The following is a 16780-nucleotide window of genomic DNA, read 5'->3' as shown; positions in this document are numbered from 1 at the left end:
AGAAGTGAAGAGACTGGCCTGAGGTCACAGCAGCCATGTGGCAGAGCTGGGATTAGAACCCACACCCTCTGACTCCCAGGCTTGGGCTCTTTCCACTGGGCCACGCTGCTTTTCACTCTGACACCTCCCCTAACCTCAATGACAGACTGTGAGGATGGGAAAGGCGGGGGGGCTGGGCCCGGGGCCGGCCAAAGGGTAATTAATTGTATCTGTTAAAATGCTTACTGTGTGCCAGGCACTGTACTAAGCGCTGGGGTGGATACAAGCAAATCAGGTTGGACAAAGTCCCTGTTCCACATGGGGCTTGCAGTCTCAATCCCCATTTTACAAATGAGGGAATTGAGGCCCAGAGAAGTGAAGTGACTTACCCAAGGTCACATAGCAGGCAAGTGGCAGTCCAGGATTAGAACTCCTGACCTTCTGACTCGCAGGTCCTTGCTCCAGCCACTATACTATGCTGCTTCTCTAACTATCCCGACTCTCCCGGAATCCCCCTTTTCCCCCTGCACACACAAACACACCTCCAGACATCCTGCCCCCGTGCATCTGCCCTCACCCTCCACCCTGGGTATCTGGACCTAGATGTGCCCCTCCCTTGCACCTGTGTGCACCCTGACAGGTGACCCCGCTCTTCTCTTCTCCCCTCATTCCATCTCGGCAGATCCTCGGAGCCCTGGACCACGACGACCAGTGTGGGAAGCAGAAACTGGCCTACAAACTAGAACAAGTCATAACCCTCATGAGCATAGACAGCTGAGAACTGACCTTCCAGGGCCGCCCTGGAGAGGAGACACACCAAGCCGTGCCTCAGTCTAGATCATCATCTTTACCAAGTGCAAGTTCCCACTGGCTCGTGGTGGCGACAGTGTCGTCGTCGCAGACGCAACCTGTCACTCTCGTCACCTTCTGCCCGCTCGCCGCCTCCTCCCACCCCTTCTCACAGGCTCCTGACAACGATGGGGCAAGCCCAGCCGGGCCCTGGGGAGACGGCGGCGGGGCCCCTTGGGTGCACTGGGAGAGGAGGGCACTTGCTGCCCAACTGCTGCTGCCTTCCCCCTCCCCCCGTCTCTCAGCAAACCCCGGCCCCAGATCCGGGTGAGGTTCTCTGATTGTGGTGGGGAGGGGATCCCCTCCAGGCCCCACCCATTGCCCTACACCTCCCCAGCTGCCAGGGGAGGGAAGCTCAGTATTGACGATGAGCGACGAGGCGGCCCCTCCCTGCCATCCCTCGCTGCCCCATGCCGCACGGCTGGGGCTCGGACGCCACACGGTTCCGGGAATGGAGGCTGGGGTGAGCGGAGGCTTGGGGAGGCCAAGCCACCCAGCCCCCACTGGCCCAACCCTCTGTGCCCTTGGCCACGGCCCCCGCTGAGTGGGGACCAGCTGAGGACCGGACAGGAAGAGCGCTGCATTTCACTTTGCCGGGAGCTGGCCCCTCTCCGCTCTGATTCGCCTCCCTTCCCATGCAGGGTGCAGGCCGCCTTTCTCCCTATTCCTTGAAAGCGGTGTCTCATTTCCACTCCTTGCCCTTCTGCAGCCACCAGCCCTGGAGGAGTTCCTTCCCAGGCTGCCCAGTGGGCATTGTCCGGCTGCCCCGCGGGCCAGTGGGGCGTGGTGGAAGTTCACACTGTGGCTTGGAGATTTCTACCTCCAGCTGTCCTGGCCCTGCCACCGGGCTCCTCCACCAACAGCTAAGCGGCCTTCTCGGGGCCCCTACTGGTCTCCCCCTCTCTCCTTCGGATGCCACAGGAAACTCTTCCGGAGCTTGGAGCTGGGGGTGAACTCCCACAAACTCCAGCTGCTGCAAGGACCGAGACACAGCTCAGAGCCAGGCCCAAGCACACACCTGGAAGAGAGAGAGGAGCGGAGTCTGCCTGACCATGCCGTCTGTCCAGAATGTGTTCTCCGAGAACAAGATCCAGGTTCCTCTCCTGACCCCCGTGGGCCAGAGTAGCCCTCTGGGGGCTTTGGCACCTAGAGTACCAGAACTGGCACGCTCTCTCCAAGAAGAAACTGGGGGCAGCGGGCAAGCTGCCAGGTTGTCCGGCTCCGGGCCGCCAGCCCCCGCTCACCCGGGCCTCCTCCTACCAATCTCCCCCATGGTGCTTGGAAGAGGGATGGCGGCTCCGGCGGGTCCTGGCAGAGCCGAGGGAGGCAGCTGGGATCTCACAGAGCAGACGTTCCTTTGGCGTGTGGGTGTGTACGTGTGGGTGTGTGGGTGCGCTTGTGTGTCTGTGCGTATGCAGCAAGGGAAGCTAAGGTTTCTTCGTGTTTTGTGTTTTTGTTTGTGGATTCTTCCCAGCAGATCAACTCATCCTGCACCTTATGGACGTTCTAACACCCCTTACTGGGGCTGGGGGCGAGGCGGGGAGGGAAGTCGCCTTCCCCTAAGGCGACCAGTGAAGTCACTGACAAAGCATCCTGGAGGGACAGGAGCCAGAACAATTGACTCTCCGTTCCCCCTCCTACAACCAGCGGCAGGCATGGGGGAAGAGAGCCTGCATGGAGACGTGGGTGAGGGGAGTAAGGGTAAGGAAAACAAAACAAAACAAAAAAACCAAAGGTTTCGATGAACGAAGTGCCAGGTCGAGCAAAGTTGAGCTTATTTTCTAGATTGTTTTATTCCTTCCTTCCCCACCTTGGCTGTGACCAGGCCGGGAAGTGGGCTGGAGCGGGCCCTCAGAGGCCAACTTTTTTTGCACATGTGAAGTAGCTGGAGGAGGAGACAACTGAGACACAAACCTATATGAAACACAAGTGGGCTGAGTGCAAACAGGTGTGTGTATATGTGAGTGTGAGTGTGATTCCGGTTTTCATTTTTATTTTTTGCACAGCTAGAGGGGAAAAAATATGAACAAGCAGAAATGAAACTGTCATTATGCTGTCAAATTTTATTTTTTTTGCAGAATTTATATTTTGCCGGTACAGATTTTCACCGTTTTGTTGTGGTTGTTGAGAAAGCTTCAAGCACCTCAGAGTAATCTACCAATCTACAGGAACCCAGAGGGGTGAAGAGGCGAGACCCCCTGAACCGCGGTTAGTTGCCGTCCCCCTCCCTCATCATCCTCACTCTCCTCTGTCCCCATGGGCAAAGATGGTTCTGATTTCAGCCCAATGGGGTCGAGGCCCTTGAATCTTTCTCTGGCTCTCTCAACATCCTCCTTTCTGCTCTGGTCCCAGACCAGGCCGGGGTGGTGATGGGTAAAGGTGCTCTTCCTTTCTTCCCTCTCTTGCTCCCCTCTATCTTGCCTTGTAGGTTTGGATCCCTTTCCACTTATTTGTTGGGCAAATTATCAGTGCACATGATCCGGTGAAAGGTGAAATCCCAAGGCCCAGGGTTGTGGGGGGGCTGGTGGTTAGGCCCCCTCCCCACCGGCCCCCAGCCACTTACCTCACTACCAGGGGGGAAGGGGTGTTGCCACTGCCCCCTGCAACTGGCCCTCGGGTCAAATCTCTGTTAAGGTGGAACCTTTATTGAGCACTGGGGACGTCAGGTCCCGGGGCTGAAGGGAGCCGACTCAGCCCCGGGGCCTGTGTCTGCTGGAGGGACAGCAAATGCTGGTGGCCCAGGGAAGATGGGGCTCCCCAAGGGGCTCCCCACAATAGCCGGGGGAGCAAAAAGCGCAGAGCCCGCTGACCCTTGAAGTGGGAGGCTGGCCTGTTGGCTGACCCAGTGGCTTGTCCGGCTTAGTCCCCACTTGATGACAGTAAAGGGGCAGTTGACATGGGTATGGAAATCGCTGAACTGGGGTGTGGTTTGTTTGGGGGGGTTTGCCCTGTAAGGTGGACAGAAGCTTTAGATCTGGGCCTTTCTACCACCAGCAGCAGCTTTTACTCTTGACAAGACCCGCTGGCTGGGGCCAAGTGCAGGTAGGGCGACAGGCTTGACTGGAACCCTAGGCCAAAACATTTTAGCCCCATCTCTCCTCCTCTTGGCTTGGGCCCTTCCAGGTTGATGAAGGTTTTGCCGACTGGGTATGCTCACCCCCTGACTTATCCTAGCCCTGTCCTCGGGTCTTCATTTGTGTGTGACCCCACAGTGGCCTCCCAGCTCCTGTCAGCTTGGGTGTGTTTGTGTGTGTGGTGTGTGTGTGTATGTGTGCGCGTCTGCACCTGTCCATGTAAATGTCCTAGGGTGCAATTCCAGGTGGGTGCAGTCACCCCTACCTCTGTTCTGTTTCCGCTTTCCTTGCCCCAACGCATGTGCCGTCTCTGTCTAATGCATGTATATTTTCCCTTCTTCCTCACTAGGCTCTCTGCCCTTGCTCCCACTACTTCACCTCCAGCAGACCTTCCCTAAACACTGCTGTCCCAGGCTGGGCCACCATTGTCCATTCAGTCCCCAGTGTAGACTCAGGGTTGTTCACCTAGAGGGGAAACTGGGTCAGTCCAAAGGGATGCCTCCCTCGCTGCCCCGTTTCCACTGGCTTCCCAGGCTGGAACTACATTTTGGAGATAAGGTGGGACACGGCCTGGCAAGTCACTTTACTTCTCTGGGCCTTAGTTCCCTCAGCTGTAAAATGGGGATTGAGACTCTGAGCCCCAGGTGGAACAGGGAGTTTGTCCAACCCAATTTGCTTGTTTTCACCCCAGTGCTTAGTACAGTGCTTGGCACATAGTAAGCACTTAACAAATGTCATCATTATTACTACTTGACCCTCACTCCTCCCTTCCTTCACCCACCTCCTTTTCCTACTCCCAAAACTTTCCCACTTGAACCAGCAGCTTTGGTCTTTTCCCACAGTGAGTTAGGAGAATTCCTTTGCATCCCATGGACAGAACAGTCCAAGCCAGCCCTGTTTCCTGGTGGGGTGGATCCCAGAGGCAGGGAGGGGGCCTCGAGGCAGACCGGGCTGCTGCGCTGAAGGCGCAGGGCTGTCCACAGTCCCGGGCCGCAAAGCAGTAGAGAGGTCCAAGCAGCTCAGATAGCAATAAGCTACACCTCCATGGCCAAATGCAGGGGACGCTTCATGTGTGGGGCAGTCCTTCCCCCAGTAATGCCAGCCGTCATCTCTGGGATGGCCCAAGGCCCCAGTCCTACTGGGAGGTAGCTGAGGGGGGGGGGCTGTCCATTCCGTGGCTTTCAGAAAGTGAGGGTCTGTCTAATCCTCCCCCTCCCCTGCTTCTTCTCCCAGCAGGCCAGTCCTAACTCATGGCCCTGGCCATCCATCCACAGCCTAGGGAAAGGGGAGAGAGGCTGTGGCCTGAAGCAGATGGAGAAGGCGGGATTTGATAAGGCTGGTGGTTCGCTTGGCCCGCCCCTGGTTTACCACTGGCCCCTACAAGAGGATCTGGTCAGTCTGGACTTAGTGGAGGTGAACCTAGGGGGCAAGAAATGACTTGCCCTAAGTCACTGGGATCCATCTACTTTTCTGCCCTCAACCAACTCCCTAAGGAGTCCCGTATGCCTGCATATGTCTATCTGAGCACCCTCACAAGGCCCCACCCTTGGCGCGGGAAATACAAAGCTCCTGAATGGAAACTTCCATGGGTGCAGGGCCCAGGGAGAGACAGGGTAACTAACTCAGCAGCAGCCCATAGGCCAAGCCTTAGCATCCTTGGAAAGCCAGCTAAGGGCCCCGACCACTTTTCTCCCACCTGCCACAGAGCTAGGGCCACTAAAGCCAGTCATCTCAGGCTGGTATTTCTCACCTTTCTCATCACTCTTCCTCCGTAGCTGCATGCTCTTCCCAAATGAGGGCTTTCTATGTCACGTGCGCCAAACCCCACTTATCCAGCCACAACTGAGGAGTTCATGCCCCCAAGCAAAGAATGGGGAGCACCAGAAAGGAAGCCCACCTTACCAAAAATTCCCCTCCCCCGTGCTGCTGCTTCCCCACTAAGAACAGGGTTTAGACACTGAGCCCGCCCCCAACCCCCTGCCACCTCCCCCATGCTCCATGCTGCTGTGTCCGTTTGCTAGTTTAACCTTCTGTTCTTAAATCTAGTTGACCTCACCTGCTCCACGTCCATTTGAAAGCAAATGATATAAAGGGGTTTGTTTTGGACAGCCAGCGCTCCCCCCCCCGCCCCCCCGCCCCAGCTCCCCCTGAGCCTCAGAGCCAGGATGGAGGGCTCACCCCCACCCCTGCCACCCTTCACCCCCTTGCTGTGGCTCTTGCCTCAGGCCAGGAGAAGGGCCTTCCTTCCTCGGGATGGCCCTGCTGGGTTACCATGGTGATCGGCTACCAGGGAAGGGAGGTAATAGGGATGCCTGAGGGCTCTGGACCCCTTCTCTGGGGCACAGCCAGGGGTTGAGCATCTTTGCCCCAGCCCCATCACCCATCTGCTTCGATAAAGCTTCCACCTCCAAGTCTGACCTTTTTTAAAAAAACAAAACAAAACAAAAATTCCTAAGGCTGCGTACAGTGTTACCACAGGCCTCAAAGATGTGGGTGAAATTGATTGGAAAAGAGGTTGGCTTTGATTCTTTTTGGGTTGATTTTTTTTTTTTAAAGAGAGAAAATTATCCTAGTACAATTTTAAAAAATAAAAATGAGTTTTCAAAAAAGGAAACCTATACTATTGAAAGTGGGCCCAGTTGTTACTTGGTAAAGGCAAGCTTCTGTTCCTTTGTTATAATTGTATACCTGTGTATGTAAATATAAGGCATTTCCTATTTTGCAGGCCAGAACAAAAAAAAAACCTATTTGTATATAGAATAAAGTTTATTAAAAAAAGAATTAAGATGAAGTTTTGTGATTGGCGGGGGTCCCTTTCTGGGGCTGAGGGCAGCAGGTTCACAGACGGTTTCAGCCACTGGTGGGGTCCCCCATGACTCCTCCCCCCGTACCGGACCACCACCTCCCCTCCCAGTGGAGTCCTTGCAGGCTGGGCCCTGGGGCTCCGGGTCTGCCTGCCCAGGTGGGCGCTTCAGTCCCGGGGCAGTTGTTCCACAACCCAATTCCATGGCCTTGAACATAATCTCTTCTGTTGGCACCTCGCACCTGCTAACCCTAGTGGTCCCTCAAGGCTCAGTTCTAAGTCCCCTTCTGTTCTCCATCTGCTCCCTCCGATTCAACTACCATCTCAACCCAGATGCATGGCATAATGGATACAGCACAGGCCTGAGAGTCGGGTCATGGGTTCTAATCCCAGCTCTGCCACTTGTCTGCTGTGTGACTTCGGGCAAGTCACTTCACTTCTCTATGCCTCAGTTACCTCATCTGTAAAATATGGATTGAGACTGTGAGCCCCATGTGGAACTGGGACTGTGTCCAACACGATTTGCTTGCAGTTACCCTAGTGCTTAGTACAAGGCCTGGCACATAGTAAGTACTTAAATACTTTATTATTATTATTCTGTTCTCAAATCTACACCTCCAGCCCTGATCTCTCTCCTCTGAACTTTCCTCCTCCCTTCAGAACATCTCTTCTTGGAGGTCCTGCAGATACCTCAAATTTAATGAGAATTTAATGAGAAGCAGCGTGGCTCAGTGGATAGAGCACGGGCTTTGGAGTTAGAGTTCATGGGTTCAAATCCCGGCTCTGCCAATTGTCAGCTGTGTGACTTTGGGCAAGTCACTTCACTTCTCTGGGCCTCAGTTACCTCATCTGTAAAATGGGGATGAAGACTGTAAGCCCCCCGTGGGACAACCTGATCACCTTGTAACCTCTCCAGCGCTTAGAACAGTGCTTTGCACATAGTAAGCGCTTATTAAATGCCATTATTATTATTTAACAAGTCCAAAACAGGACGACTCCTCTTTCCACCTTAGACCTGCTCCCCTTGATTTTCCCATCACTGTAGCTATCACCACTAGCCTTCCTGTGTCACACATCTTCAACCTTAGCATCATATTTGGTCTCATCTGTCTCATTTAACCTGCATATTCAGTCAGTCACCAAATCCTGTCAGCCCTTCATTCCCAACAACTATAGAGTCTGCTCTTTCCTCTCTGTCCAAACTGCAACTATTCTGGTGCAAGCACTTTGTCTAATGCCTCAGCCTCCTCTATTGCCTCTCTGTCTCCTTCCTCTCACCAGTCTTTACATCACTCCGTTGCCCAGATCACTTTTCAAAAAACAAAAAAATTATATGCTTGCCTCCCCAGTCCTTAAAAACCTCCAATGGCTGCCCATCCATCTCTGCAGAAAGCTCAGATTCCTTGCCATAGGCTTTAAGGCACCTAATCTACCCTCACTTCTCTCCCACTACAACCCAGGCCACACCCTTTACTCCTCTAACTCCAACCTACTCGCTGTGCCTGAATCTTGTCGCTCACACCTGGCCTGCTTCTCGTAATGTCCTAATTTTTTATGGTATTTGTTAAGTGCTTACTATGTGTCAGGCACTGTACTAAGCACTGTGGTAGATACAAACTAATCAGGTTGGACAATGTCTCTGTTCCACATGGGGCTCACAATCTTAATCCTCATTTTATAGATGAGCTAACAAGCACAGAGAAATTAAGTAACTTGCCCAAGGTCACTCAGACAAGTGGCAGGGCTGGGATTAGAATCTAGGTCCTTCGAAGTCCATGCTTTATCCACTAAGCCACACTGTTTCCTCCTCCTTCCTATGCAGCAGCCCATCATTCTCTGCATTTTCAAAACCCTACTGAAAACTTATCTCTTCCAGGAAGCCTCCCTTGACTAAAGTTTCACCTCCCTACCTATGCACCTGACCCAGACTCCCTAAACCCTTAAATTCCTACTAATAACCACCCGCCCCCCCCGCCACTCCAGCACTTAAGTCCTTATCCTTACAGTTGGTTTCCTCCCCTAGCTGTAATTTATTTTCATGCCTCTCTTCCCACTAGGTTGTAAGCTCCTTGAAGACAGGGACCACATCTACTAACTCTACTGTACTCTCCCAGGCATTCAGCACAGTGTCCTGTATTGAGTAAACGCTCAATAAATACCAGTGATGGAGTGACCAGCTCCCATTACTTCATGGGACTGGTATAAAGAGCTCTTGTCCAGGGGTGTCAAGCTGACTTCTAAATCAGGGAGAGCGGAGGCCAAGCCTTCTGCCCTCACACAAGTGGGCCCTAGGCAAGGCCAGAAGGGCGTGGAGGAAAGAGGGAAACAAGCAAAGGTTTTCGGGTTGAAATTCTTTCTAGGGCTTCCACTGAAGTCAAGCCTCCTCCCCTACTTCCAGTGATCCCCTTTCCTGAGAGACTTACAGGCCCACCTCCTCCTGTTCCTTTTACCTCAGCCAAATCTTTCCCTAAGGCCACCCCACATCTTCTACATCGGATCACCAGGAGCGTGTGGTCAGGGGGCCCCGACTCGACTAACTCCGGGCCCTGACTCAATTTCCTCCTCTTAAAATGTGGGAGAATGCCTGTGCTCTCCCAGTTTCTCGGGAATCGGGCAAAAAAAGGAAGCTTCCAGTTCCCTCAAAATCATTTTTTTAATGGTATTTGTTATGCACTTCCTATGTGGCAGGCACTGTTCTAAGCACTGTGGTAGATACAAGGTAATCAGGTTGGACACAGTCCATGTCCCACATGGAGATCAGAGTCTTAATCCCCATTTTACAGATGAGGTAATCCCCATTTTACAGATGAAACTGTGGTACAGAGAAGTGAAGAGACTTGCCCAAGACAAGTGGCGGTGCCAGGATTAGAACCCAGGTCCTTCTGATTCCCAGACCTGTGCTCAATCCACAAGGCTATGCTGCTTCTACAATCCCTCCACTTCTGGGGCTGTCTCATCCATTCTCGCCCATTCTGGAGCAGGCCTAGCCCATCTCCTAGAACTCGGCCCTACCCTCAGCTACTAACCCAGTCCTGGGAGACACTTCCCCCACATCCTTTCATCACTGCAAGCCAGGCATCCTGGACACCCCACCCATTCCGGTTCCCCCATATGTTAAAGGAGGGGCTCCACCCCTCAGCAGGTTGCAAGGTCTGGGGGAGAGTCGGAAGAGGGTCCCAGCTCAGGAAAGCCATGGGCCTGGGCTGGTTGGTGATGCCCCGCCCAGCCTGACCCCCCAGGTCCAGCTCCGAGGGGGCAGCTTCAGTCGCCCTCGACTCTGAGCTTTCCCTTCAAGACCTGCTCACATCCTCCGTGGTGAGGGCTGGTTGCCATGGAAACCACAATTAGACTGCTTTGCTCTATGTCAACGAAAATTGCCAAGTGCAGGCAGTGTCCCTCCAGACTTCGCTGCTCTGGACCCCCAAACAGCCAACACTGAACCCCTTCTCTCTCCTCCAACCCCCAAGGAATGAAGATTCCTGGGCCCGATAATACAGGAGTCTATGAGAGAGCTGGGACTAGAACCCAGAACTGTGGCATGGGGTGTATCTGTCTCTGTCTGTCTTTCGCTCCCTCTCTCTCACACACTCTCTCTCTCCTGCTCTGTCTCTCACCAGTGGACACTCTCAGATGGGGGACTCCTTAAGCCACAGGATTTCTGGGAGTTAATCCCCCTGAGCTAGCCACCTTGCTGATCAACAGTATTCACTGAGTGCTTCCTATGTGCACTCCCTTGCCCCTCTAAAATATAAATTCACTGTGGGTAGGGAACGTGTCTACCAACTCTGTTACACTGTTACACCGTACTCCCCCAAGCACTTAGTACAGTGCTCTGCACACAGCAAGCACTCAATAAAACACAATCGATTGATTGCTCAGCACTCTACTCTGTGCTCAGGAGGGAACCAAAGAATTAGTAGCCAAGACCTTCCCCTCAAAGAGAATACACGGTCCTGCTCTACTCAAGGTCCCTGAAATGCCGAACCAGGAGAGACCTGTGCTGGGAAGAAGTCTTTTTCCCCTTCAAATTATTGCTGAGGTTACTGAGGTGTATGGTAAGAAAAGCCACTGGGCCAGTCTTTATCTCTAAATAAACTTCAATCCCCAGCCAGTTGCCCTTTTCTGTCAAAAACACGAACACTTTCTCTTTTTGGTCCCAACATTTCATAAGAACCTGTCTCTTTGACAGCCAGCGTCCTTGGCAATAAATAACCAATTCCTCATATTTATGTGTATCAACCTCAAATATGTCCTCCCCAATTCCCCAAATTAATCCGGGGCCCAGACTTTGTTTTTGCGATAAAAATAACAACAGTAGTAATTATTTTAATAATTCTACCTTGAGTTTCTATGGGGGTCAGGAAACTGGGGTTCAAGTCTCATCTGTGACTTGGGGCAGATTGCCATTCTCAGTTTCCTCATATATAAAATGGGGACGAGACCCATTGTTTGCCCCATGTGGGACACAGATTATGTCCAATCTGATAAACTTGTACAAACCCCAGGGTTTAGCTCCTAGTAAGTGCTTAATAAATGCCATCACTATTATTATTACTATTATTATTAATATATAACCCTTAAATTCTCCAGAGCATTTTCCTGTCAGAAATTTTTCACAGTGTCCTGAAAGCATCCACCCTTCTGAGAATGGCTGGGGACCAAGATGACTCTCCTCATTCATGATGAGGAAACAAGAAGCAGTGTTGCCTAGTAGTTACAGCATGGGCCTGGGACTCAGAAGAATCCGGGTTCTAATCCCAGATAATCTTGTATCTATTCCTAGTACTTAGTACAGTGCCTGCCACCTAGTAAGTGCTTAACAAATACCACTAAAAAAAAAAAGAAAGAAGATAAGGGACTGGCCTGATGTCACCCAATAGAACTAGTGTTGAAAAGATCAACAGTGGGTAGCACTGTTTCCATACCACTGTTTTTAAGTGGCAGCAACAACAGCATCACAAACTGGATCCAAGTAATTCCAGATGTAAAAGAGAACTAAAGTTTTTCCTCTCAAGACGTTTTAAACCCTCTCCCAGTGATGGCTGGGTGAACAGTCAACTCCACCAACTTTAAAGCACTCATTCGCCCCTCCTACCTCACCGATTTCCTACTACAGCCCAGCCTGTACATTTCAATCCTCTAGCACCAGTTTGCTCACTGTGCCCCGATTTTATCTATCCCACCACCGACAACTTTCCTACATCCTCCTTCTGGCCTGGAACTCTCTCCCCTTCCGCATATGCCAGGCCACCACTCTCTCTCACCTTCAAAGCCTCTTTAAGGGTACATCTCTTCCAAGAGGCCTTCCCAGATTAAGCCCTTTTCCACATCTCTCTCTCCCTTCTGCATCATCTATGCATTTTGATCTGGATCCTTTAGCCACTTGGTATTCACCCCACCCTCAGCTCTACAGCACTTGGGTACATATCCTCAATTCATTTATATTAATGTCTGCCTCCCCGTCTAGATTGTATGCTCACTGTGGGCAGGGAACATATCTACCGACTCTTGAATTGTTCTCTCCCAAGCACTTAGTTCAGTGCTCTGCACATAGTAAGTATTCAATAAATACCACTGATTGATAAGATTTATTGATAATGACATTAATAATTCTTTTATGGCATCTGTTACGTGCTTATTTTGTGCCAGGCACTGTACTTTGTGCTACAGTAGACACAAGCTAATCAGATTGGACACAGCCCCTGCCCCGCATAGGGCTCAGAGTCTTAATCCCCTTTCTACAGATGAGGTAACTGAGGTCCAGAGAAGTTAGGTGACTTGTCCAAGGTCACACAGCAGACAAGTGGTGGAGTCAAGATTAGAATCCTGCAGAGAGAGGGCCCTGAGAGAGGTGCCCTACGGACTCCTGAGTAGTTTCACATCTCCAACTGCTTCCATTGTGGCTTCTGGTTCAGAAGCAATCCAGATTTGCCCCAAGCCAGTCTTGGCTGACTCGGGGCCAAATGACAGCACTGGTCCTGGGGCCTGGATCCTGGGACCCATAAGCTTCCCAGAGCCCTGCCACCAGAGCCAAAAGAAACAAAGTGAGGGGACAACTCAGCTCCCTGATTTAGGAGACCAAAAAGCATGGCAGAGGAAACAAATCCCTTTAGAAGCCTCCAGCAGATTTTGGACACCTTGATTAATCATAACGTGCTCCACATTATTTCCCTATGAACAAACTACAATGTTATTCATATAAACAGCTGTATCTTGACAGCTTCAAAGTGTCAGGATTTAATGTAGAACGAGCTGCGCTGCACCGTATGTCAGCATCCGGGCATCCGCGCCAGCCCATGGCATCATGGCGAACCGGACTGGGCATAACCAAGGAGGGGCCGGCTTCACATGCGCTGTTCTGTTCCTCCTTGCTTGGACCGAGATGACTCTCTGTGCCTCAATCTTGTCTATTCCATGGTCAACCCCCTGCCGTGTCCTTCTCCTGGCCTGGAACTGTCTCCTCCTTCATCTCCAACAAACGACCATAGTAGAAGTAGTGTGTCCTAATGGGAGTCAAGAAGGACCAGGGCTTTCCCGCTTGTCTGCTCTTTGACTTTGGGCAAGTCACCTAACTTCTTTAGGCCTCAGTTACCTTATCTGTAACAGAGGATTAAGAATTTGAGCCCCATGTGTAACATGGACTGGGTCCAACTTTGTATCTACCCCACCGCTTAGTATAGTTCCTGGCACATAAGTGCTTAACAAATACTATTAAAAAGAAAAATAAAAGAAAACTGGGTTGCCACCAACCGGGGACTCAGGAGAGGAGTCAAGCCCAGCCAGGGGGCGAGGGCCGAAGGGGTCACAGTGAGGGCTCCCCATTTGGCTTAGGCAAAATGTGTCTGGCAAACTAGTGGCAACTCTCAATACTTTTCCACCCTGTGTCTTCTCCCATAGCCCCAAATTCCCCTCCGCATTTAAAGGAGCCTGAAGTGAGGCTTGCAGGTGCACCCCTCTCCCATAGCCTGCAGCTACTGGAAAGTGCTCCAGCCACCTGATCAGGATCCCAGGAGAGTTTACAGGCCAGCAGGGAGGGAGGGGGGAACCGTGGGGCTGCAGGCTGGGGAATTGGTGGAACTGGCTCACTCAGTTCAAAGTTTATAGTGGCATTTATTTAGTGCTTACTGGTGTTAAGCACTGTTCAGAGCACTGGGGTAGATATAATAAGGCTGGACCAAGTCCCTGTCCACATGAGGTTGACAGTGTAAGTAGGAGGGAGAACAGGTATTTAATCCCCATTTTACAGATAATAATAATAATAATGTTGGTATTTGTTAAGTGCTTACTATGTGCAAAGCACTGTTCAAAGCACTGGGGTAGATACAATACAGATGAGGAAACTGAGGCACAGAGAAGTTAAGTGACTTGCCCAAGGTCACACAGCAAGCAATTGGCAGAGAAGGGATCAGAACCTAGGTCATCTGCCTCCCAACCAGGCCTGTGCTCTTTCCACTATGCCAATCGTTCACAGATTAACACATCATCACATCACATCACACATGTGTCACAGAGCATCTGTGACACATCACAGATGCTCTGGGCCCTGGGACCCTCTCAGATCACTCCCATGATCCTCAGTAACACCGAGACAGGACGAAGCCCAGCACCTTCACCTCAATTCTAGGCATGAATCTTACTAGCCTGCTAGCAACAGCAATATCATCAAGGGAAACCAGTTAGGAAAATGAGGGAACTGAATCGTCTACCCTCAAATTTCAGATAAAGATGAACAGCAGTGTTATGCAACTGGCCCAAGGACACCCGATCATGAATAAAAACGTGACCAAAGGAGACTGTGGGCTTCCTGAATGAGTGTAACCTAGCCTCCTCCCCTTCTAAGGCCCTCTCCCACCCCCACCATGCAGCCAAGAGGGAGACAAACCAGGGGCTTCTTCACAGGGAGGGAGAAGATTTTCTGTAAACTCTCCTGGGATTCTGAGCAGGAGGCTGGAACAGCTGCAGGATATGGGAGGGGGTGCGCCTGAAAGATTCATTTCAGCTCCTTTAAATGGGAAAGGGTGTGACTGGGGTCTGTGGGCCTCACGATGAGGGGAGGGGGAAAGAGTTTCAGAGCTCCTGGGGTAAGGTGATCCAGTGGGAGGCATGATATACCCCATTTTGCAGATGGGAAAACTGAGCAATGAAGAGATAGATGGCAGTCTTGCCTAAGAGCAGCTAGCACAAGGACTCCACCCCACTGAGCAGCCCTCCTTAGGGTTCCACAGTTAGGTCTGGGAGAAACAACATGGCCTAGTGGAAAGAGCATGGATTTGGGAGTCAGAGGACCTGGGTTCTAATCCTGACTCTGCCAATGGCTTGCTGTGTGACCCTGGGCAAGCCACTTAACTTCTCTGTGCCTCAGTTCTCCCTTCTATTTAGACTGTGAGCCCCAAGCAGGACGGGGACTGTGTCCAAGATAATTAACTTGCATTTACCACAGTGCTTAGAACAGTGTTTGACATATAGTAAGTGCTTAACAAATACCATTTTTTAAAAAAGGAAATGAGATAGACTCTCAAGCTGCTGTCTCCCCTTCACTTTCCTCCCTCTCTGCCTCCAACTTCCAGCCAAGACAACACCGCAGGTCTCATGTTGGAAATTAACATGGCCCAGAATGGTCCCTCAGCACCGAACCATCTCTCCCCCATCCTGAGTGACTGAGTGGTGCCCAGCAGAGAGCTGGCAGGATGGCAGATGAGCGAGCAGAGTCCAGTCATGCCCCTTTAAGTCCCGGCTGCAAAGGGGTCTGGGGGAGAAAGGGCAGAAGACGAACGGAGCCAATTTCTAGCTAGAAAAAATGATATGCACTGCAGAAGTGCGGACTGCCCATTAGGCTCCACGGGTGCCTATGGTGGGCCATTTGTATGTTTTACTGGGTTGGTTACGTCACTAAACGAAGCCTGAAAGATTCATCGCAGCTGGGAAGCCAAGGTGGAGGGACTGGAGGGGAAAGGGCAGAGATGTGGATGGGGAGGGAGTCTCCCTCCCCGGGGGGGGATGAGTGAGCCTTCAGACCCAAGGAGGTGGGAGCAGTGGGGAGGTGGTTGGAGGGAAGTCAGTCAGTCAGTCAATCATTTATTGAGCACTTTAAACAGAGCACTGAACTAAGCTCTTGGGGGAGTACAGTACAACAATATGATGGACACATTCCCTGCCCACAATAAGCTTACAGTCCAGAGGGGAGACAGACATTACTATAAATAAATTACAGATATGCATAAAAGTGCTGTGGGGCTGGGAAGGGGGAATGAATAAATGGAACAAGTCCGGGCGACGCATAAGAGAGTGGGAGAAGAGGACAGTAGGGCTTAGTAAGGGAAGGCCTCTTGGAGTAAGGCTTTGAAGGGTTGGGGGAGAGTAACTGTCAGATAAGAAGAGGATATGAGTGTTTCTGGCCAAAGGCAGGACGTGGGCAAGAGGCTGGAGGCAAGAGAGATGAGATCAAGGTACAGTAAGAAGATTGCATTAGAGGAACCAAGTGTGGTGTCTTGATTGTACAAGAAGAGTAGGGAGGTGAGGTAGGAGGGGGCAAGGAGATTGCACGGGTGGAGGGAAGGAGGAGGTGGGGGCAGTGGAGAGATGGGTGGAGGGAAGAAGCCTGAGGTAGAGAGCAAGAGAATTCCATTCAGCCTGAATCCCTAGCTCGGGAGACTGTGGCGGGTTGGCTACGGAATGGATGACAGAAATGTGCCCCGAGGACAGAGGGCTTGTGGGGAGAGTGGAGGGCTGTGTCCAGCATCCTGGACTGCCTCATCATCTCATGGCCCACTGACTCCTGGAGGCAGGCAGAGGGCCTAAGGTCAGATTGCCCACAGGGCCCCTGCGGGGAATCTCCATGCCAAGTCCCAGTAAAATAGTCAGTGGTATTTCCTGAGCACTTACTGTGGGCAGAGAGCTGCAATAAGCACTTGGGAGAGTACAATGTAGCAGAGTTGGGAGACACAATCCCTGACTACAAGCAGCTTATGATCTAGAGGGGCAGACAGACATTAATATAAATAAATTAATTACTGATATGTACATAAGTGCTGTGATGCATATCAAGTGGCCAAAGGGCACAGTTCTAAGTGCAGAA

The 16780-nt window shown here is 51.6% G+C and overlaps 1 protein-coding gene across 1 annotated transcript in view; it reads left to right on the top strand.

The window, feature by feature from the left end:
• PLXNA4 (plexin A4) overlaps window positions 1–4540 on the top strand; it is a 423674-nt gene extending 419134 nt beyond the window's left edge. Inside the window, exon 32 of the mRNA XM_038752091.1 lies at window positions 662–4540. Coding sequence (XP_038608019.1) covers window positions 662–757 — 96 coding nt within the window. The 3' untranslated portion in view covers window positions 758–4540. The remainder of the gene's footprint in view (window positions 1–661) is intronic.
• The last annotated feature ends 12240 nt before the right edge of the window (window positions 4541–16780 follow it).

Source organism: Tachyglossus aculeatus, chromosome 10 (assembly GCF_015852505.1).
Source record: "Tachyglossus aculeatus isolate mTacAcu1 chromosome 10, mTacAcu1.pri, whole genome shotgun sequence".
In the NCBI taxonomy this organism is placed as follows: Eukaryota; Metazoa; Chordata; class Mammalia; order Monotremata; family Tachyglossidae; genus Tachyglossus; species Tachyglossus aculeatus.
Note: the sequence above shows the minus strand (reverse complement) of the source record. Positions and strands in the feature narration are given on the sequence as shown.